Consider the following 21,644-nt stretch of genomic DNA (forward strand, 5'->3'; position numbering starts at 1 on the left):
TTTTCAGAGGGTACGGCCGAAGGATGGTCGCAGCTAACGGATTATAAAGGGGGAAATTTAGAAAATTGACCGCCAATGAGTGGAAATCATCGGAATACTACAGCGCATAAGGGAGGAATAAGATAAATTTTATTGACACATCAAAATCCTCCTATTCCCCCTCCCCCCGGATATGAATAACGACAAGTCCCCCAGTACAAGAATGACGAGTAACAACCCTTTTAACGAGTTTTTTAAAAAATAAGAAGCCTGACTTCATTAAGTAAACACATTTAAATTTAGGTAAAGTAAATAATTCTCGGAATCCAAGCTAGCCTGACTAAAAGAAAAACTTAATTTTGAAAAAAAAAGGCCTTTAGACAGGAGTATTTTGCAGAATATCTGCTCATGTAGAATTAATCAACGGTTACTCGCTTTCTTGGAAGTGCGGTTCTTCAACGAATGGTTTTGAACGATCTGATTATCTTTTAGCTGCTAAATGTTTTCTCGAAAATTAGTTAGGAGAACTTGGTGTTAGATCAAGACAAGAACGCTTTAGCTGGTGTGTTTGTCTATTATCATCACCTTTAAGTTAGATATCGTGTTCGCGTTGTCAGGAGAAGTTGGGTCATAGCCTTTTAACTCCCATGAGTGACCAAAACAGAATTTCTCCTCATAACATCAATACAATATTAAGTTGAAAAGTGATGAGAATAAAGAAAAATATCAATTAGGGGATTATCACTAGATCCAATACCAAATTCTCCAAACTAACAATGTAAGAACTGTATGCCAGGCAGTAAGGAGAATTACTCGTCAGATCTTGGGATTGAAAGGGTTATTTCCTTCACCACTGTAAGGGTTAATTTAGAACTGCAGTAAAAACCACAGTCTTCCGTCGCTCAATACCACAGTGCTTACGAGAGAAATCTAAATCACGAATCAATTAAATGGGTGAAAAGGGTCTTGTTATCTTTCCAAGGTACTTAAAGTTTCTTTCAGTGAATCAGGTAGTATTTATTATAATAATTATTAATGGTCAGATTCATGTTTTGAAGAGAGTTGCAACTTCCATTTCAGGTATGTTATATGAATGTTAGTTGTTTCTCATGAAAACTCTTGTTCCTTGTCTCAAATTAATTGTTATTCTCAGCAAGAAATGAAGAAACTCGGTTGGAAATGAAAATACTTCACTCTCATATTGCGCTTCGTGTAATTTCAAATAATGAGGGAATTCCCAGAATAAAAAAATACAACAATAATTTTTCGCTGGTGAAATGCAATAAATAACTGTGGCGAAATGCAATAGCAAACAGCAAGTGATACACTTCTATAGAGAAATATTTCGAAACGGGAGTGACAAGAATTAACTTTGAAAACTTCTAGAAAAAAAAAGTAAAAACAGTTAGCCAATTTGGAATATCAGATCATTTTAATCTAGGGTGTTTTTTATCTCTCAGACTTAATTCAAAAATTGAGCGAAGTCATCAAAGAATTGCGTTTTAGTTTTTATTTGGAAAAGATAATTCCAAAATAGGCAGTTATTTCTGCTTACGGCAAGTACTTAGGGATATTCTTTTTACCGAATATAATGAATATTTTATCACGTTGAATTGGATCAAAAAGGTGTCCTTATGAAATGTGGATATTTAATAACTTTGGTTAAAGAACTTATGTAAATTTTGATTGCCGCTATTCTCCATTGCGTCTCTCGTAATTTATTTGGCTGATGCAAAATGAAGCTGATAATTTACGTTTATCTGTATCATTTAATATTCACTCGATGTGAACGCCATACCTCTCGAAAGTACGTCGTTAAGGCATTTAAGGTAAAAGCCGTGATTTCCACCGATAAAAACCATGAATTAGGTTAGAGTTGTGGGTTAAAAGTTGAACGTTTTATGTGCAAGCGTTTTTCGCCAAGAGAGTCGGGGATTGTCGCTGTGATATTGCGCAAAAAGGTAAGTGCCTTCCTTGTTGCGATGAAATGTTAGAAGATGGCTTTCTACTTCATGGTAAGAATAACAACTATTTCTTAGCCTTAAAACTTGCAAATACACAGTTATGTTGCGTATAACCTAGAGTATTTTGAACATCGATTACTCGCAGCAAATTACAACTTCATTGTAAAAAAAGAGGAAAAATGCTGGCAAAAAAATCGGTGCAACTTGGAGTTAATTTAAATGTAAGCGGACAACATCTTTCAAACAGATATTTTCCCCAAAATTACGTTCTCAAAGTTTGCTTTTTGTTTTTAAAAAAGTACTCGTTTAGGTACACAAATTAGGGCACAGTTTTCATATCGCTTCTTGAAAGACCACAAAAATTACCTGCTGCGTTTGAAAACGTCTGGAAAATTTCAAATTTATTCGGAAAAACATGCAAAGCTGAAACTAGAATGTCAAGCGAAAGGAATCGATGACTGCTTTGTGTTTCACCAACTTTAGTGACTTCAGTGGAAAAAGTCTTGATAAAGTTCGAATTTTCCAGACATTATCGTGACAAAAATATTAAAAAAACTTTTCCTTAGACCTTCCCAAGTGGATCATTATCAAAAATAACTAACGAGGTAAAGTAATTGATCAGCCAATCACGGCGACACCACGCAACGCGCTGAAATCGTCCAAATCAACGTTTTAACACCGTTAGATAAGTTTGCTTTGATTTTACCGTTAATTTGGGAAATTTACCATCTATGGAATTGTCTTTGACGGAATCTGTTCGCGTCTATTTAAGGCGCTGATGGCTGTTTCAGAACAATCAGAAACACATAACACCGTCAAATAACAGATAAATAATAAATGCTCAGTGTATTTGACGTTCCACTGTGATGTTTTTCTTTTGAAACATCCCGCATGAGGAAAAAATCAGAAATAAAGTAAAGGGTTGACGTACTTTCGCGTCGACTAGCTAATCAAAACTCGTGTTACTAACAGATTTATTTAAATGAATAATTCACGCTGTTTGGTTTTGTCTTCCGTTGCAAGACGTTGTACTGTCTAGAAGTTACTTTTGATGTTTCACGAAGAATCAAGACTAGAAAAAGAATTCGAGTGCATAGGTTGCACAAATGTGCTTCTTTACTGTACTGTGACATCTCACACTTTTCTTCTCAGGTTAAATAAAATTCCTTACTTTAGCGAAGTAAACTGATGTTCCTCGATCATACTCGTGTCCAGTCCTTTCTATGCGCGTGTAGTTTCGCTATTGCGCTCACCTCGTTTCCGCCTACCGTTAATATGCTTTGATTTTTTTGGATCACAGGATGCATTTAGCCTGGTACGCCCAATTTTTAAGACAAAGTCAGTAATGTTTTGCTTGGGTCGCAAATTCTCTTGAAAAATTTATCTTTAGCATTTTCGTCGGGACAGGCCACGAGCAGTCCCTCTTCTAAGGCGAAATCAGCGGAAAAAAATTGATATCAGTGCACCGTGCGGAACCTCTTCGCCCTACTAACAGAGTTCCGCGCGGCGCGCGAAAAAAGATTTCTTTTTTTTGATGGATTTTTTTACTCGCGCGGCGGCCGACTTCGTCGAAAAGGAGGAAATGCTCTTTGTTTATCGTAAGGAAGAAAAATTATCAGCTTTTTGCTATCAAAGCTCTCCATTGAAACTGTTACGAGGTATTCATTCAATTAGTTATGGTTAATTGATCTGTTTACATTTAGTATTTAGGTAAGATTTGAATTCAAAGTCCAAAGCCTCTTGGGTTTTCAGTTATCATTATGAGTTTTCTGATTTTAACTGTTTTGTTTTTATTCTTCGAACTAAAATTTTTTTTAAAGTAGTCTTGTGGTGCGCTTTGTTATGAATTTTTCAAATTGTTACGATTTATCCAATTATTTTGTTGTCGTTATTCGAGTCTTATAATTCAAAAGCTTGAAGGTGGCATATTTAGTTTTAAAATTCAGTGGTTTGTCCTTGGCCGTCATTAAGACTCGCCTCTAGAACAATAACTATGAAAAGGTAGCAATGTTTGACTTCGCTTTGGACTTACGCCAAATTTATTATTTTGGTTTTAGAATTAAAATATTGGCCGTTTTATTGGTTGTGGTTCATTGGTGAGATTTCTGTGGAAGTATTTGCGCTAGTTTTCTGATAGGAGATAGCTAAACCCCCCAAGGTCAGTTAGTTCGCGAGCACCTTCAGATAGTGTACGGTAGAGTTCTTACTCAAAGTGGTTTCAGACGAGAGAAGAGATCAAGAGAAGTGATTCTATTGTTAGTAGAGTTAGTAGAAATTACAGCAGTTGTGTTTGGTTGATCAATCCTTCACACCGTAATATCAGTATTAATATTAACTACACATTTCTTTTAGTAAGACCAGGAGAATTTCAGTGACACTCGGCTGTACCTCGTGCGCCACTATTTCGCTCTTACAACATTTTGATGTTATATGCGATCTCTTACTGAACAGACCCACGAGAACATGGAACTGAATCTAACCGTTTAACTAAGGATGCTAGGAACTCCAAAACAAATTGATAAGTTTGCCTTCTGCGCCTCAGAAATACTTTCTTTAGTTGCTTTTTTTACTTTCTATTGACGTTTTAGGATATTTTCAACTCAGCAGAATGGACACTTATCTAACAAGTTGGCTTGTGTACCTACTCTTTATGACAAATTTTGCGATTTGGTAAGTCTTTAATTTTTATTTTCGTTAGCCAAATGGATTTTAACCTTGGTATGATTTGCCCTAGAGCTATCACGACTACAATCCTTTACAAGTCACATTATACTTCAAAGTTCTCGGGACAATTATCAAACTAAAAGTCTCCTGTATTAGAGAAAGAAGAAGGACCTTACTCGTATGCGTTTCAAGACACCCTTGAAACCAACTGCACTTTTTCTGATTGTTTCTAGGAGTCCAGTCTTACGAATTTTGTCGAAAATTTGAATTAACGTTATGCCCTGATCACCTAATTCTTTCTCATTATTTGCAAAATGTTACAATAGAGACCTTGACAAAATTTCCCAGTAGGGGTGAGGTGGGGGGGTCCTTCTCACTTTTTCCCTCACAGAGAGAGCGCCTACAGGTACCCTGACACCCCGCTCGGCAGCTTTTTCGGCTAGTTAAAAAAAGGAGGTGGATCGGGAGGCACCCGACCGAGTGACCCCTGGTGCAAGGTTGCCCCACTTAGCCACGCCCTTACACATGAGGTGAATCTTGCTTGTATCTATATGTAAAATCTTAAATGATGCACGACGCACTTTTATCCCAACAGTGAGAAAGCTAAAATTGACAGGACAGAAATCGCCAATGGCACAGACGTTTTGGCTAAGCTTTTGAATAAAACCTGTTACGACAAAAACGCCAGACCCCAGGCAGGAGGTAAATTCTCTTCAATGACCTCTGAAAACCGTTATGTGACACGACGTCTTTAACTCCAAAACTGATGGAAATGCAACTTGTTCTTAATTTCTTCTTTATCGCGGGCGGAAGGGGTGGTGTTGGTGGATTTTTCTGGGGATCACATGGTTTTCAGGGTAACTCACCCTGAAAACCAAGATAATTCGTGGCCTACAGAGTAAAAAGTAGGGCTGAATAAAATTGACTGCCAATTTAAATGCCAGTGAGGAGGGATTGCAGAAATGTAACACAGACTTAAGGGGGGAATGGGGGGAACAGTTACTCTGATTGTAACATGACTAATACCTACCGATCCCCCTCCTCCCCTCCCCTGGCAATACCATTGTGGAAACAGGAGATGAGAAAAGACAAACGGATAATCTGGGCCAAGCCAAGCTCTCCAAACGAAGTTTTAGGAAAATATACGGCAAGCAGAAGAGAGAAAATTCTAATTAAATATTCTAACTTACAAGGAAAGGAATCACTGGAAATATTAATTTGAACGACAAACTAATGCAACGGGCTGAGTTAGTATCACTACGAAAACTAGTGGTTTATAACAAATGCGTGACTCAACGAATTTACCGAGGAATCACGACAGTCCCAACTCTTCAAAATTCTTGCTTGACAAATTGATCCACTGACAAGGGTGTTAATGAATACAAATTAGAAGAAAGCGAACTGAGGAAAGCAATTGAAATCGATCTCTTTTCCTTAGGGGAGCCAGTCACTGTAAGTCTCAGCATGGCGGTTCAATCTTTTACAAATATAAAGGAATCTAATATGGTGAGTAAATATTTTTCTTTTACTTGTGATTGCCTGAAGGGTATTTTTAGTACTTGCTTTTCAATGGACAATAGTTCCACTTTACACGACGATAATACCTAACCAAACGGGTTAGGAACATTGAATAAAGGGGTAAGTTTCTAAAGAAACTGTGGTGCTGCGTCGGTGGGAGAGTATAGCAGGTAATTTAGTGTTAACAACTGGGTTGAAAACGTAAATTAGCCACCGTAAAGGGTAAAAAAGCTGACGTTTCGAGCGTTAGCCCTTCGTCAGAGCAAACGCTCGAAACGTCAGCTTTTGTACCCTTTACGGTGGCTAATTTACGTTTTCAACCCAGTTTTTAACACTAAATTACGGGTTAGGAACATTGTCTTATCAAAATAAACAAATAGTAATAACTTTCTAAACAAATTCCCGCAGCAACCTAAGACCAGTGAAGAACACCCCTTAATTTTCTACCAAGGGTAAACCATATTTGGATGATTTCAAAATGATCGGCCATAGTGATATTGTTATGACCAGCCCCCCCTCATTAGCAGTCGATTTTCTTTTGTCCACGTCCCCCCCCTTTATAATCTGTTGGCGATGACGACTGTCTGTTCCCCTGAGGACCACCACCCCTCCTTAACCCCAGGGGATAAATAATACTGACTTCTCCCTGAGTGAATTCATTTTATTTACTTTTTTAACAGGAATTTACAACGTCAATGTTCTTACGTCAGGAATGGGTCGACTTAAGATTAGCACACAAGTTGAATGGGACGTTGCCGGTGAGAGGCGTTGATGTGCAGAAAATATGGCGTCCAGACACTTACTTCACCAACATGAACGATTATAAGTTGTACGAGGACAATCAACTGGCTCTGATATCAAGCAACGGTAGAGTTTACTTTAGTTCGAGGTAATTGAGAGAAAATAGGCAATAATAGGGGCAGATGTAGAGGAGGGGTGCAGGGGTGCATCCCCCTCGGGATGACCTTCCGCTTTCTTCTATAATTTTACGGTCTTACAAAATCTGCTGTAACGTTTGTTGTGTAATCTTAGCAGTTCACATTATGTTTTTTCCCTGTCAAAAGCCGTCTTCTTCGTTGTCTGCTTTAAAATTTTGTTCACGCCCTCCGTTGATAACGTCATTTCTAATCTCTTACCCAGATCGTACCGTGCAATTGTAACTAAGTTATGAAGGTACAAACCCTTGGCCGTAGAGGCTTGGGTACGAGACTACATCATTCCTCGGTAGTGCACCCCCTCCTATGAAAATTCCCGGATCCATCCTTGAATAGCAGATATGAAAAAACCGATCTCTCTTCAAAATGGCTCATGAAGACTGACAACCGCTTAGTGCTAAAAAGCACACAAACGTTGAAGCAGTTTGTGATTGAGGGTCGAAAACATTTCAGGATTGCTTTAGTTTTGCTTTACCATCCTAAAAGACACGTTTTTAACCTGTTTTCTCTTTGGAAATTCACTTTCACTCTTTGAAGTTAATTTTTGCTTTCTATGGCCTCATAAATATATGTAAGAGAACAGCTTTTTATTTTCACAATATCAGCGGAGAGAGTGCGTTTGATCATTTTCATGAATTGTGCGCAATCTACATTTTAACGCTTTATTGGCTACTGCCATCATCATTATCATTATTATTGTAATTGTTATCATCATCATTATTATCAATGATCTAATTATTTACATCAGAAGGAAAACGCCCATAATTCTTTGTTGTCTAAGTAACTCCAGTCTGGTTCAAACCTCTCCTCCCCGCTCCCCCCCCCCCCCCCCTTTAAATTGTTTCGGTTTTCACCATCACTGACTTATTTAGAACTTAACTAAGCTTGGAAGCAGGTGTTGTGGGAACAGTCGACTCCCATGATTTTATTTTTTAACTCTCCCCTCTAGCTGCTGCAAATTCCTTACAAAATAGGTACGGAATTTGGTGTTAGATCAAGATAACACTATCCCTGATAAGTTGGAGTATTCTCATCATCCGTTTACTGAATAATTTATGGATATTACAGAGAGAAGTTTCATTTTGATCATTGTGGGAGTTAAAGGATTATGTTAGAAATGTTCTTTCTTCTGTGGCAGGTTAGTTGTAGCTGCCTCCTGTCGAATGTATTTACAAAAGTTTCCCACAGACGTTCAAAAGTGCAGCCTTGTTCTTGAAAGTTGTAAGTGTGGGCTGGGTTTCTTACTTTTATTTAGGTTTTTTGTGCCTAATTTTGTGCGCTGAATACAGACTCAATTTACAGTAAATATGAGAGTTGAGATCTCGGCTACTGTGGGATTAATCTGAGGTCCGTCGTTCTGATACGAAGGCTACTAGCAAAACGGAACGGACTCGTTCCAGCCTCCTCTCTCGATATTTACAAAAGAGGAACTTGGAATAGTGTAGTAAATATTACTGAATAAGCATTCTGTTTGGTGTTTCCTTTTTTCAAGTTGCCTTTACCAGAGACATGGTGGAATATCGATGGCAGTACCCCAAACCAGTGAATATCCTCGATATGGAGCTGGCAGAATTTGATTTGACCAAAACTGAATATATTAAGAGAGATGTGGAGTATGTAGCAGGTATTTAAGATTTACTTAATGCCCCCCAGGGATCTATAGAGACGGAATACTTTACTGAAGATGTAGAGTACGTTGCAGGTACAATTTTAAATATAGGTTTAGACCACACGTCTGCAAGGTGAAAATTCAAGAAATTTAACCCAGGATAAATAATCCTTCTTAGAAAGATGTTTATTTCGTCTAGTCAAGTGCTTAGGACAAAAAAAAATTCTAGGTACTCATAAGAAATCGAACCTCTGAGCCTCAGATTCCGAGCTCAGATGCTATACTACTTAAATCACGGCGACTCTACGGTGAGCCAGGCCTCTATTAAGTCCATTTTTGATACACGTCCTGCATTCTGCTATGATCAGCAATGTCGAAAGGGTTATGTGCCTAGAAATATTAGCAAGATGTCGTAAAAGAATAAGCAAGATGGTAAATTTTGAGCTCAGTTTAGAAAGAGAGAATGATGTTTTCCGTCTTATCATGAGCGTAGGAAAATTTCTGAGTCCCCATGAGGAATAGAACCACAGACCAGACCTTCTTCAGGCTAGTTCGACCAGACCAGACCTTCTTCAGGCGAGTTCGACCATTTGTGACAATCGTTAAGAGATTCTCACTATAAATCCCTGTTTCGCTTGCAGGTAAATACCGTGACATGATCGTAACCTTCACATTCAGTCGTCGGATCGGTTACTACCTAATTAACTTCTACGTTCCTTGCATCATCATGGTTATTATGAGCTGGATTGTGTTTTGGATTGATCGAGACAACATTGGCGACCGAATAGCTCTCGGGATCACGACCGTCCTCACAATCGTATTTTTACTGGGTTCCAGTAACAGCACTATGCCCCGAGTCAGTTACCCGAAGGCTATCGACTGGTACATGATGACTTCGTTCATCTTCGTGTTTATGTCGCTAATCATGTGTCTGTTGATCTTCCGGTTTGATCGAAAGAAGAACAAAGAGCAGCGCCCGCCGAGGTCGGTCAGCGGTGAACCTCCAGCTGAGGCAATTTCGATGCAGGTAAATTTGTAACAATTCGATAAAAGCTACCAAGACACTTTCAGAATGAAGTGTCTTGCACAACAAAAAAATTAACATCCCCACCAGTCCCCTCCACATAAAATACTAACTTTGAATCATTCTAATAACTCTAGATATCAGAAGAGCCAGACATTCGGAGCCGTGTTTCATACTACGTGGCAGACTCTCAAGGAGCTGTGTATCCAATCGTTCGCAGCGTGTCTGGTCTCAAAAAGAAAACCCTCTTAACGCCACGCTTTCCCAAGAGGCTTTGCGGACTGCCGGTGAAAGTCACCCGAGATAACCTTGGAGTGGCGCTAAACAATCTCTGTAGATTTCTCTTTCCATCCTCGTTTCTCTTGTTCAATCTTGTGTATTGGGTTGGCATAGCCTAAGTTTGTTGGGAACCAAGAAAGAGAAAAAGCTTTTGAATGTATATCTTTGTCACGCACCCTGGTGATGGGCTTGAAAAGTCGGCTATGGTTTGGTTAACAAGTTGAGTTTTTTATTTCTCGTATCGGTAAAGTTCCTCGTTTTCATATGAAAAAGTTCGGTTCTGTTTACTGAATGAGAAAGCCCAATTATTAAAAGTTAAAACATGTTACGTCGGTTATATTATTCTTCGATAAGTTCAACATCTGGGTATTCATTCTAAACGAACTTTTTACACTGAGGATTAAAAAAAAAAAGAAAAAAATCGAACTTTCCGTATATAACTCACAAGATCTGATCGTCAATTTTCCCCTCTAGCCGCTGTACATTTCCTTGTAAATTAGTTACGAAAATTTGGTGTCAGATCAAGATAACAACTTTTACCTGATAAGTTTGAGTATTCTCAATTCCGGATTGTAAGATAAACTATGGGTAATTTAGGGAGAAGCTGTGTGTTAACCACTTCTAGAAGTTAAAGGGTTAAGTTCCAAGGGTAGATAAATCTAAACACACTCAAGCTATCCTAAGAAACGCCTCTATACGAGATAACATAAAAGCAAGTTTGACTTTTGATCGTGGATAAGTGCAAAACACCTTTCGAGAAACTAACCCCATAAAATGGACTGAAGAACAGCTCTACTGAGTCTTATAGAGTTCAATATGAGGGGATGATTTTACAGTCGACTATCGATCCAGACAATTCAGATCAACACTCTTTGCTTAACAAGACACGTCTCTGAATCTGAACTTCTAAGGCCTACAAAATGAAAATTTTAAACTGATAACGTTGAAAAAAAAAAAAAAAAATTAAGAAAACTGTCAAAACCACACTCTACAAAAAAAAAATCGATTCAAAGCATTCTTTACTATTACAAGACGAATGATATTTACGAGAAGGGTACTGAAGGTTAAATTTACATGGGTGTTTTGTCCTCTTAACTGGCTTTTTCAGGAATAAGCCGTTCATAGCGGCATTGAATAGAAGTAATAACTTTTTGTGTAAAGAGCATTTTCAATTGAGTGTTGAAATTAGGGCTGCATTTCGATGGCTTTATTTCGCTGTGATAAGTCTAGAAAATTCGCGCCATCCTCGCCACCAATCAGATGCGAACTGACCAATCGCCATTTCTTCTTTCATACTTTCCCGCGCTTCACAGAGGTTGCTTGGTTTTTAACGTTGAGTTCTACCAGGCTCCTTTTGGTATTTTCCTTCGTTCTTACGGGCTCTTGTGATTACTTTGGTTTAGATTTAGCGACACTCAATCGAAGAGCACTCTACATATAAGCTTAGCTGTATTTGTGAATGAGGACTATTACATTGGTTATTGAAAATACCTGTCGAAATGTAAATTGTGATAAAGTAAACCAATAGAGACAGGAATAATAAAAATGATGAAAAAAAAAACAACAACAACAACAACAACACAACATAAGTAACAACAACTTGCACTGAACCGGGAGAGGGACATTTGTCATAAAACTATATTTCGTCTCTCCTTTAGGATCTAAACTGTCTCCTTAACCAAGTTATTTTTGGTTTTCGTTACATCGAACTGCAATGATTCACTTCATTGAGGGATGGCCGGTCGATTTACAAACGGGTTAGGAAAGGAGAGAGGAAGGTTTAACTCAGTTTGCATTCCTCAACTCCTTCCCACCTTTCCCCCAATCCCTTCCCACCTTCCCTTCGGAGTGAGCCTGGGAAAAATAGAGAAGGTTCAAAAACCTTTGAGGGCTGGGAAAAGAGAAGAATTTTACTTACAAACTGCTCGTGAACAATATTTCTTAAGGCATTCCCGATAACGGAATCATGTACTCGGTCTGTATAACGATTTAGACAATATATATTTACAGTCACTGACGAAGTAAACCGCTACAACGAGTTGAAGTATCTTAGGATACTGTTTTTTACTTTCCCGTCATACCCAGGACCTCTGTTGATAATGACCAGTGTTGTTTCGTGAGTTTGGGCCGATCAAATATCTCGTTTCCTGCAGAAAACAAGAGGTTTAGGACGCTGTATTTGAAGTCTTGAAAATGCCTTGTTCAATTCCTCTCGAGTAGATCTGCTTGTATAAAGGGAGGGGGAGGGGGTAAGTTTCTAAAGAAACTGTGGTGCTGCGTTGGTGAAAGTACGATAAGTTACTTTGGTTTTACCAACTGAGTTGATAATTTAATTTGGCCACGTGAAAGAGTTTCTAAAGCTGGTGTTAGCACTTCGGCAGAGCGAATAAAGGAATTTTGGATTGTGTGTCACGGATCCTCTGGTAGTTTTAAGAGAACCACTTTGCGGCTTTCATGAGCATCTTTTTTAAACTACGCACAACTTGGAACACAGCGGGAGACCTTTCAGTAAAGTTATTTTCTCTATGCGTCTTAACGTAGTAAAAAAACCTTGGTTTTTTAAAGGCTCGTATTTTGAGCAGAGGCTGTTGTCAATGCAGCTGTTTACCTCATTTATCAATAAAGGGCAAAATTACTGAGCGCTGATTGGTTGAGAGAGAGGGCATTTTTTTCTTAATCGAGGGCATTATTACCTGTTAATGATTGGCTAATCCGTTGCATTGCTAATCCGTTGCTTCCCAGATAAAAATAGACTGCACACGTGATTTTCCTTCGTATAAATTTTGCCCTTTATTGATAAACAAGTAATCCCATGAGACCTCGTACTATTAAGGATTAATTGCACTTGAGTTTTCAAAATTTTCCAAATTTTGGAAAATTTTGAAAACTCTCGTGCAATTAATCCTTAATAGTACTTGGCCTCATGTGATTACCTATACTAAGAAGTACACAGCTCTCATTTTGAGGAGACTATTTGCGCGTCCACGCGGGCTGATAACTCAGCGATGGCACGTTTCAGACGTGGAGGGTCTGTGAAGAAATATATAAACAGCTCCCTTTCCATAAGCTTCAGGTTGTCAGAGCGAAGGACCTGGAGAGGAAAAAAATCAAAACGATGTCACGGAAACTTAACTTACGACACTGAAAATTCTCCACCACTTCAGTGAAGAGTTTGTCCACAATGTAAGTATTCGTTGCTTTACCTTTTTCTTGGCTTCACAGTCTTTGATAATATCTTTAATGGACTTCTCTAAGGTGACCAGAAGTTCATCAAGCTGACTGAGACCATCTGCAATACGCTGAAAAGGAAGCAAAGTAAATTTAAGTCATTAAACGCTCAAAGAACATTCTATTAACGTTAGAAAATGAACGAACGTTCTTTAACAAAGAGGATTATGCTTGTGCCGTGGTGGAATACTGTATGTAAGATGACTGCAGTCAAATCCGGCTTTAAAAGGCGTTTAAGGTTACGTAGCCTGAAAATGATTATGCTTGTGTCACACAACCGCGTTAAAATCGCGGCTTTAAACGGTGTTTAAGATAACCTAGTTTTTATCGCAGGATGATCATTACCTGTGGACTCAACTGAGGAAGACCACCAGTCGTGGCAGATTCTCCATACATCGTCTTTATACCCTGTTTAAGGTTACTCTCCCTATAATAGTGTTAAAAGATTTAGTTACTGATCGACGCTGAACATGTTTAGTTTTCTCAGTTACCATTAAATGATACTTTCAGAAATACCATTACGTTGTTGAGCCTCACACATGTAGGTCAGTGGCTGCATGCTGACGCTCGTGCATCTCACAGCACATGCATGGCGTGTTGTTCATCGCACGCAAACAGTAAACTTCAACGCGTCACTAAATTCTGCAAACTTGTCTTTGTATTCCCTTCACACAACCAGTCTCACTTTCCCCCATCTGTCATAATTTAAATCTCTACAAGAACACCCAGAATCCGACAATTTGAGTCTAAAAACTGACACGGATGTCGCGTCATAACGATAACTGCCAGCGGTACAGATTCCATGGAACCCTCCTTGACTCTGTAAAGATAACGCCTTCAGCTTTCCAAGTTCAAAAAACTTAGGAAATAAGGACATTTTTTAAATTGTACTGTAACACAACCAATATCCTCCTTTCCCCCCTCCCCCAGACTATAAATTATGACCAGTCGCTAAGTTGCTTTAAAGTTAAAATACACAAGTTTATTCAAACAAAACGTAAGACAAGCGAATGATGAGAACTTACAGTTGTTTCCAGGCTTCCTCCTGTCTGCTGCCCGAGGTGGCCAGGGACATAGTGAATGATTCCAGCTGTCCAGCTAACTGCTGACTCCATTCCACAAGCTGACTATACGCTAGAAAAATCTCCTTCTTGCTTTCCTCCTCCCCTTTGGGTGAGCTTTCAAGAACACGATACAACCCCTCCATAAAATGGTCTCGGCTGTCAATTGTCCCACGGGATGGGTGGGGAGGGTGAAGGGCATGTTCGTCCATAATTGTCTTTGGAAATTGTTAAGGTAATAAGCTGAACAGTGTGTTACTTCTCAAGCGAGAAAATACAGTACTAAAAGCTATCCGTGAAACTACCTAAACTGAGGGCATTGTAACTGTCAAGAGGTATCTAAGCATGTAAAAGGTCATGTGCACTCACTACCCCATATCAGACGTTCGAAGTTTCGTTTCCGTAAACAATAATGTTTAAAGCCATGTGCCATCATTTGATTAACACTGAAAAAACTTCTCATGTTACAGTGCTCACGTATACAATCTAAGGTACTGTATGTAATGTAGCACCGCACAATGTCACCATCGGTGGTATAAAACGTCCCCTCCAATCCACTCAATATGACAGGGTAATTTGGTATCACTAACTGATTCGATAATACCAAATTACCCTGTTATACTCTCCCACCGACACAGCACAGCAGTTTCTTTAGAAACTTATCCCCTTCACTCAGTATGACAACTGCGCTTGAGAGATTACAATTGACAACGTAAGGGTGCAAAAGCAAAGGCCTCCCCATATTTTGTGCCATGATTGAAGCTCAACTTGAAAATGTTACCAGAAGAGAGGTATGCTTTTTTGTGGAATTTTGCAATTGTTCTTGAAAGAATTGGTCACTGTATGTACAGGATACAAATCGCGCATCAATTCCATTGACTGCATCACCAAGTGTACTCTCCAAGGTGCTAAACAAACGATGAATGTCACGGTTCTTGCGTCCTTCAACCTCAAGTGCCATTGAGAGAAACTCGTGCCGAGAACGTTGAAGCAAAAGCTGGGTGATGACCTAACAAACAAAAGAAGTAAGATTGTTGGAAAAGCAAATCGCAATTTTGTCAAAACCTCTGATGGAGGAATTTTGATCAATCGCTCTGACGAAGGGCTAACACTCGAAACGTCAGCTTTTTTACCCTTTACGGTAGCTAATTAACGTTTTCAGCTCAGTTGTTGACACTAAATTACCATGGTACTGACTTTTTCTAGCTCCATATATGTCACGCGTCCTATACGCTGCTATGATCAGAATGTTGAAAGCCTCATGTAAGCAAACATGAGAGGAATAAAGAAAAGAAAAACCCACCTGCTCTTGTTTGGAAGTGAAGTAGTCTTGTCTTGCTATTTTCAACTCATAGTCCCCTTTCAAGATACTTGTTGCTTGGAGCTCCCCTAGCTCCTGCACCAACCCAGGGAGGGCCTTCTCAGTGAGCTCTCCAATCTCCATCTTGACTTGGGAAAGAGCCTTTTGTACCTCAGTCAATTTGGCACTAGTGAGAAACAGATACTGATTTAGGAAAGTTGGTAAGAGCATAGGTTTTAGAGTATCAATTGAAAATTTGTTGGATGGTTGACAGGATGGGTGGATGGTTTGTCAGCCAAGAGATCAGTCAGTTAAGCTGTCAGTCAAACAGTCAATCAGTCAGACAGACAGAGAGTCTGTGTGATATTCTGTCAGACAGTCTGTAGGTCAGCCTAGCAAACAACCAGTGAGTCGGTCAAGCTGTTAGTCAGTCAGACAGTCAGACAAGGAGTCTATGAGTGTCACTCAGTCTCTCAGTCGGATAAATGAATAAAGGGGGTAAGTTTCTAAAGAGACTTTGGTGCTGCGTCCATAGGGGGTATAACAAGATATTTGGTTTTATCAACTGAGTTGATAATGTTAATTAACAATGGTAAAGAGTTTCTAAAGCTGTCATTTCAAGCCTTATCTCTTCAACAGAGCGAGTATCAGCCAAATATTGTTAGACAGTCAGTATTCAGTCCAACAAGCAGCCAGTCAGTCAGTCAAGCTGTTAGTCAGTCAGTAAGTCAAAGAACCAGTTCTTAGTCAGTCAGTCAGTCAGTCAGTCAGTCAGTCAAACGTTTAATATGTTATTCTGTCATGTGAGTAATGCATCTAGCTAATCCAGCAATCAGGTCAGGTTGATTACTAATTAAATAAGTAAAAATACAACTTACAGCTAATCACGGCATACAGTATCTTAAACCTATCTCTCTTTCACACTACTGTATGTTTACTACAATAACTACCAACAACAAAAACAAGATATTGGTATAATGTTGTGTAAATGTGACTGACCTTAACATATCACTGCTTGGGGGGTTTGTTTCCCATGACAAGTTTTTTAGCTTCTCCTCAGCTACTCTAACTGCTGTAGTAACTCCCGATGCTGTAGCCATATTGTGAATTCTTCTACTTTCACTTGAGGCATAACTGAGACCACACAAAAAACAGAAAATAATTATAATCCATGTATATTGAAATAAAGGGGTTTTATTATATGTACAGTGAATCATTTTATTTTTACCCAGTGCAAAATTTGCATGACCTAGTTGGGATCAGTATCAGTATCTGGGCAACTGCCCACCTACCCCTCCCTTAACCCAGCAATAACCCTAACTTGTTATCAATTGACTGTTGTTGAGTTAGGGGAGGGGTAGGTGGGCAGTTGCAGAGATACTGATATTGATCCCCTAGTTGCACTATCTAAATAGTCAAAGACTTAACCCTTTAACCCCTAACAGTGACTTACATCAAATTTCTCCTTACAATATCACCCCTGAATCAAACATTAGGGTCATGAGAATAAAGAAAATAATCACCAACTAAAGAAGCTCTTGATTGTTAAACAAATTCTCCTTATAAGCACCTTAGAAAATGTACAGAGAACAGTATGGAGAATATGCATACTGATGCTTGGGTGTAAAGGGTTGAATTAAATACAAACTTACACAGATTGTAGTCTTGCAAGCTCTTGACAGTCATTGAGGTTAACTTCATTATTCTCACCTGAGAGAATTAGAAACGATATTTCAGGAAAATTGTATGGAAGATTAAATTCAAGAAGGGAAATCTGGAGAAAGGTATGAATAAGAAAAAGGAGGTGAAGGGGGAAGAGAACAAGAGGTAAGGAGGCAGACACGCACGTCAGGACAATGTTAGAAATCAGTTTTTTTTCCCGTCAACATAGGAAAACAACAGCTGCAGTACGTTAATAAAAAATTTACAATGTACATCAGAACTTCTCCCCTCTTGGATAATTTAGCCTGAGTAGTTACTTCAGTCTAAGTGTATGAGAGAGACATTTTGAACATCACAACTTATGATACAAAAATATTGTGCAACACAAATCTACAGTGTAGGTACATGACAGTTAGACACTGTAGGATTCAGTCCCTGTACCTCTCACTAGCAGAGTCGAAGGATCACTTATTTCCAGTAATTCATATCTTGATCTCTCTTGTCCTCCTGCCATCTCAGCAATTCCCTGGAAAAAATTTAATTGTAGCATGTTCAACCCTTTAAAGCAAATATCTGAAAGCTGAGTAACTTTGACCTCAAACTAAGGATAAGCTGTATTATGTCTGGTTAATTATACCCAAGTACATGATCATAGCTGTGTAAAATGCTAAGAAGAGCTGGCTATGAGTGGGACATGACAAAATTTATCCTGTACATCATCAATACATTCTAAAACATCTAGTGATGAGAATAAAGAAAAATATAAATTAAGGGATTTAAATTAGTTAATCCAATACCAAACTCTCTGAACTGCATGCAAAATCATAAGAATTGTATGGCAGACAGCAAGGAGAATTATAAGCACTGATAAGATCTTGGTAGTTAAAGGTTAATTACACTGAATCTCTCAATTTTTGATGGTTGCCTTTTCTTTTGTACTGTTATTTTACCTCAAAGAACTGTTTCCTGGTATAAGCAGTTAGTTCTCCAGTAAATCTTTCCTCAGATGTGAAGTAACTGTCATAGGGCAGCTGTGATAAAAATGAAGCTGAATCATTCCCACCTAGAATGAGGAGATAATTTCAAAAATTTGTGTGACCATCTACACTGTACATGCAAGATTTACAAAAGAAAAAAGGTATGTATGATGCACATGATTTATGGTTAATCGATTTAGTTTCACAAGGGGCGATATGCATGTGCTTACTTACAGTCTACATCAATCTACATGTCTGATGGCTCACCTTCTTCTCCCCTATACAATGCTACCATCTGTGAAACAGATTGTTCCAACTGCTTCAAACTGGAGTTCATCTGAAGATTTAAGGAAAAATAGAGAACTAATTGAATATTATTACCTCAGTATCTTAAGTTTACCATACTTTTGTAGACAGGCCTCAAGAAGTAAAACAAGAAGAAGTTTTAGTTTGATGGAATACACTGATAATTGAAACAAATAAATGGTTTCAAAACAAAATATTTTTTTGACATGTACCTGAGTATTGTCTGCTTGACTGGACTCAAGGCTGCTCTTGTACTTTTGTTTATGTTCCTGAACAACACCACTCAGTTTGGAAAGTTTGTGAGTCAAACCTGCATGATGAAGACTGAAAAGGTACAAAAGCATAAATTGTTGGCTTGACAAAAAGGTACTGTTACAGTGTGGATACCCATTGTTTTACATGGATGGGTTGCATAATATTAGCTTTAGAAGATGCTAATTGAATGTACAACAGTAAAGAGTTGAAAGAGAGAAGACAAAACCAACAGAGACAAATGTGAAAAAAAGCCTAGAACTGTACAACCTTATTGAAAGGAAACAAGTTGGCTGAATGGATGTAGTGTGAGAAGAAAATTAGAAATTTCAAACATTCTTGTACTGATAACTTTCCCATTTCAGTACTGTTGTGTATAACACTGTGGTCTAGAATTTAACAAACTCCAAGCAAGATCCTCTTTTCAAACTTTATCTGTTGTTTGGGTGAAAACATGTCACATAAACAAAAACAGTGATTAGAAAAGTTTTTTATTCAATTCATGCAATCATTTTTTGCTGATTACTTTTGACTGGTACAATAAACAAAGCTTGGAAAGAGAGAATGTCTGTACTGTTATCTTAGTATACAGAAAGAAATAGGTTAGTTATATAAGTTGTTTGGTATTTAAAATTAAACATTTATCAATTAACAACTGCATTGCTAAGTGGAGGTTGGGTGCCTGGAACATCCAGGAGCTGCCACTTGTTACAGCAAACAACTTCTTGCTCACAGCACACATAAAAACGCCTCAAAGGAAGAGCCCATGGAATTCCAATGCATGCTCATATGCAAAAAAACCCACTGACTACTTGAGAACACTAATGCTCTTTGTTGTTAACTCAGTTAAATTGCATGTACTGCATTGAAATAGCATCTTACCTTAATTTATTCCTTTGTGAAACTATTTTTTGTAGTCTCTGTTTTACCATTTGAACCTCTTTCCCTAGCAAGTCAACCTCATTTCTGCCAATACAAAATGCAAAATGCCACAATTAATAATTGTGACAATATGTTGCTGAAAGCACCCCTTGGGCAGTATGAAGCCAATCCTGTGTTCTGATTGGCTACCCAAGAGAGCCAGATGGGGTCATCTTTCTCCCTTACAATTGCTCACTTTGATCCTGTGCAGCAAAAAAACTTGTAACCAAACTTGGTTGGTCAAGATGGCTGGATATCAGCCTCATAACTTCCTGTGCATCTTTATGGACCCCAATTTTGTCTCAGTCCTTAAAAATGCAAAAAAAAGAACCCTGCCAATATCCAGCCATCTTGACCTCAGATTTGGTTAATAACATATAGGACATGTAATCCATATAATATGTTACTAGCATAAGCAACTCTCAATGAAACATCAAAAGAAAATCAAGCATGCTTAACATATGATTAAATCAAAACATAGTAATAGTAATAATACAACAGTGCTGGCAAATGGATTGGGGATGTACACTTTACCTCAATGTTTCACCAGAAAACTCTTCTTCCTCATGCATCAATATTGACAAAGTCTTTTCAACTTGATCACTCTAAAAAAATATAAACTGTGTGAACTACTTAACAAAATACCCATGGTGAGTATGTAGTTTTCTATTCTGTTTTGGAGTGACAGTAAAGACTATGGTAATACGTTCATCCCCTTAGTTGCATTGATTCCTTTGGAGCTATATGGAGGCTATCTTACCAACAGCTGTACAAGCTTTTACATGTATGAGTAGATAGTGGAAAACAACCAACCTCAAGAATATGTGCACCAGATGACTGCAGTTCATCAAATCTGCAAAATAATGGATTCAATTTAGGTACAATGCTTCTTTACCCTTTGACCTCTGAGTGGTTAGCATCTAATTCTTCCTTACAATAATATTATCACCCTGGTATCACACCAACTAAAAAAGCTATTGATTGTTAAACAAATTCTCCTTCTCAACACTGTGGAAAAGCATGAAGAACTGTATAGTGAATATGCATGTTGGTTTTAGGGTGTGAAAGGTTAAATTAATTTATTTTCTAGAGATGAGGCTTTTACAGGGCTTTTGAGAAAAAAGCAGATGTACAGTGTAAATAACAGATTTCTTGCAGATACACTATAGTGAAGGACAGTGTCTACTTATGTTACTTGTGCATGTAAACCTTAAGGTTGTTGTTATCTTTGTGACTGTTGTTTTCCTTTTTCCACAGGTTGATTGAGCGTTGAGTGTTTCTGGGCACAATAATAATAACAATTAAGAGGTATATGTATAGACACTCTTAATATGAATTGCGGTTGTTTCGCTAACAGCTAGTTCGCTAACGTATGAGATCGATTCGTTGAAGTCTTGGCGAAACAACCGACGAGACATTAGCTAACTGCCCTGAGACTTTAGGGAAACTACCTACATGTACAGCTGTAAGACTCGAGAGTAGCAAACTACTGTAGTCATTAGCGAAACGACTCTTAAGTCTCTATTCCTCTCACCTCTTAAGATCTTCAAGAGATACCACATTTGACTCGTGTATATTTTCAAAAAACCATTCCAGGAATGGAATGATTGATTCGCAATCGAACAGCCATTCCAAACTGTCTCCTTCAAATTGATTTGCCTTAGGATAGCCGATGCGAGACAACGCACTAAGTACCTTAGCTCCCTGATTCATTCTATCGTATGTATTCCTCACATGGAAACTGATTTAAAATATTCGGTTCCTACTCTCTCTCCATACATATGTCTAAAAGAGATTGGATACCGAATATAATGACCAGCGAAAGCAAGAAGAGAGAATTACGTGTGCACCATTTTGGTTTTCCCGCGTAGAACCATCGCGCATGACATAGAAGAGCTGTCGTTACCAATACCAATCAATCGAAGCTGTTGAAGAGGAAGGAGGAGTACTAGGAACGAGTCTCCC

The 21,644-nt window shown here is 38.4% G+C and overlaps 2 protein-coding genes across 4 annotated transcripts; one reads left to right on the forward strand and one right to left on the reverse strand.

The window, feature by feature from the left end:
- Positions 1-5: 5 nt before the first annotated feature.
- LOC131788022 (glycine receptor subunit alpha-3) lies at positions 6-11,489 on the forward strand. 3 transcript variants are annotated; one of them, XM_059105106.2, is made up of 9 exons: positions 6-961; positions 4,532-4,613; positions 5,203-5,309; positions 6,046-6,113; positions 6,806-7,014; positions 8,199-8,281; positions 8,553-8,684; positions 9,311-9,696; positions 9,831-11,489. In XM_059105106.2, the coding sequence occupies exons 2-9, from the start codon at positions 4,552-4,554 to the stop codon at positions 10,089-10,091; spliced, it is 1,308 nt and encodes a 435-aa protein (XP_058961089.1). In that variant the 5' UTR covers positions 6-961; positions 4,532-4,551; the 3' UTR covers positions 10,092-11,489. The 3 variants fall into 3 exon arrangements, with proteins under 3 accessions (XP_058961089.1, XP_058961087.1, XP_066015309.1); XM_059105104.2 differs by lacking the exon at positions 6-961 and adding an exon at positions 1,808-1,940 and having other exon boundaries at positions 4,551-4,613; positions 9,831-11,488; XM_066159212.1 differs by lacking the exon at positions 6-961 and adding an exon at positions 1,913-1,940.
- An 11-nt stretch (positions 11,490-11,500) lies between these two features.
- Positions 11,501-21,534, reverse strand: LOC131788047 (HAUS augmin-like complex subunit 3). The gene is made up of 16 exons (XM_066159211.1): positions 21,214-21,534; positions 20,493-20,532; positions 20,214-20,284; positions 19,641-19,724; positions 18,719-18,830; positions 18,468-18,537; positions 18,174-18,286; positions 17,665-17,749; positions 17,214-17,271; positions 16,561-16,695; positions 15,565-15,748; positions 15,118-15,270; positions 14,226-14,479; positions 13,546-13,627; positions 13,176-13,271; positions 11,501-13,063 (listed from the first exon to the last, which is right to left on the reverse strand). Exons 1-16 carry the CDS (start codon positions 21,390-21,392, stop codon positions 12,929-12,931), a joined length of 1,851 nt encoding a protein of 616 aa, XP_066015308.1. The 5' UTR covers positions 21,393-21,534; the 3' UTR covers positions 11,501-12,928.
- Between the last annotated feature and the right edge of the window lie 110 nt (positions 21,535-21,644).

This window comes from Pocillopora verrucosa, chromosome 12 (assembly GCF_036669915.1).
Source record: "Pocillopora verrucosa isolate sample1 chromosome 12, ASM3666991v2, whole genome shotgun sequence".
In the NCBI taxonomy this organism is placed as follows: Eukaryota; Metazoa; Cnidaria; class Anthozoa; order Scleractinia; family Pocilloporidae; genus Pocillopora; species Pocillopora verrucosa.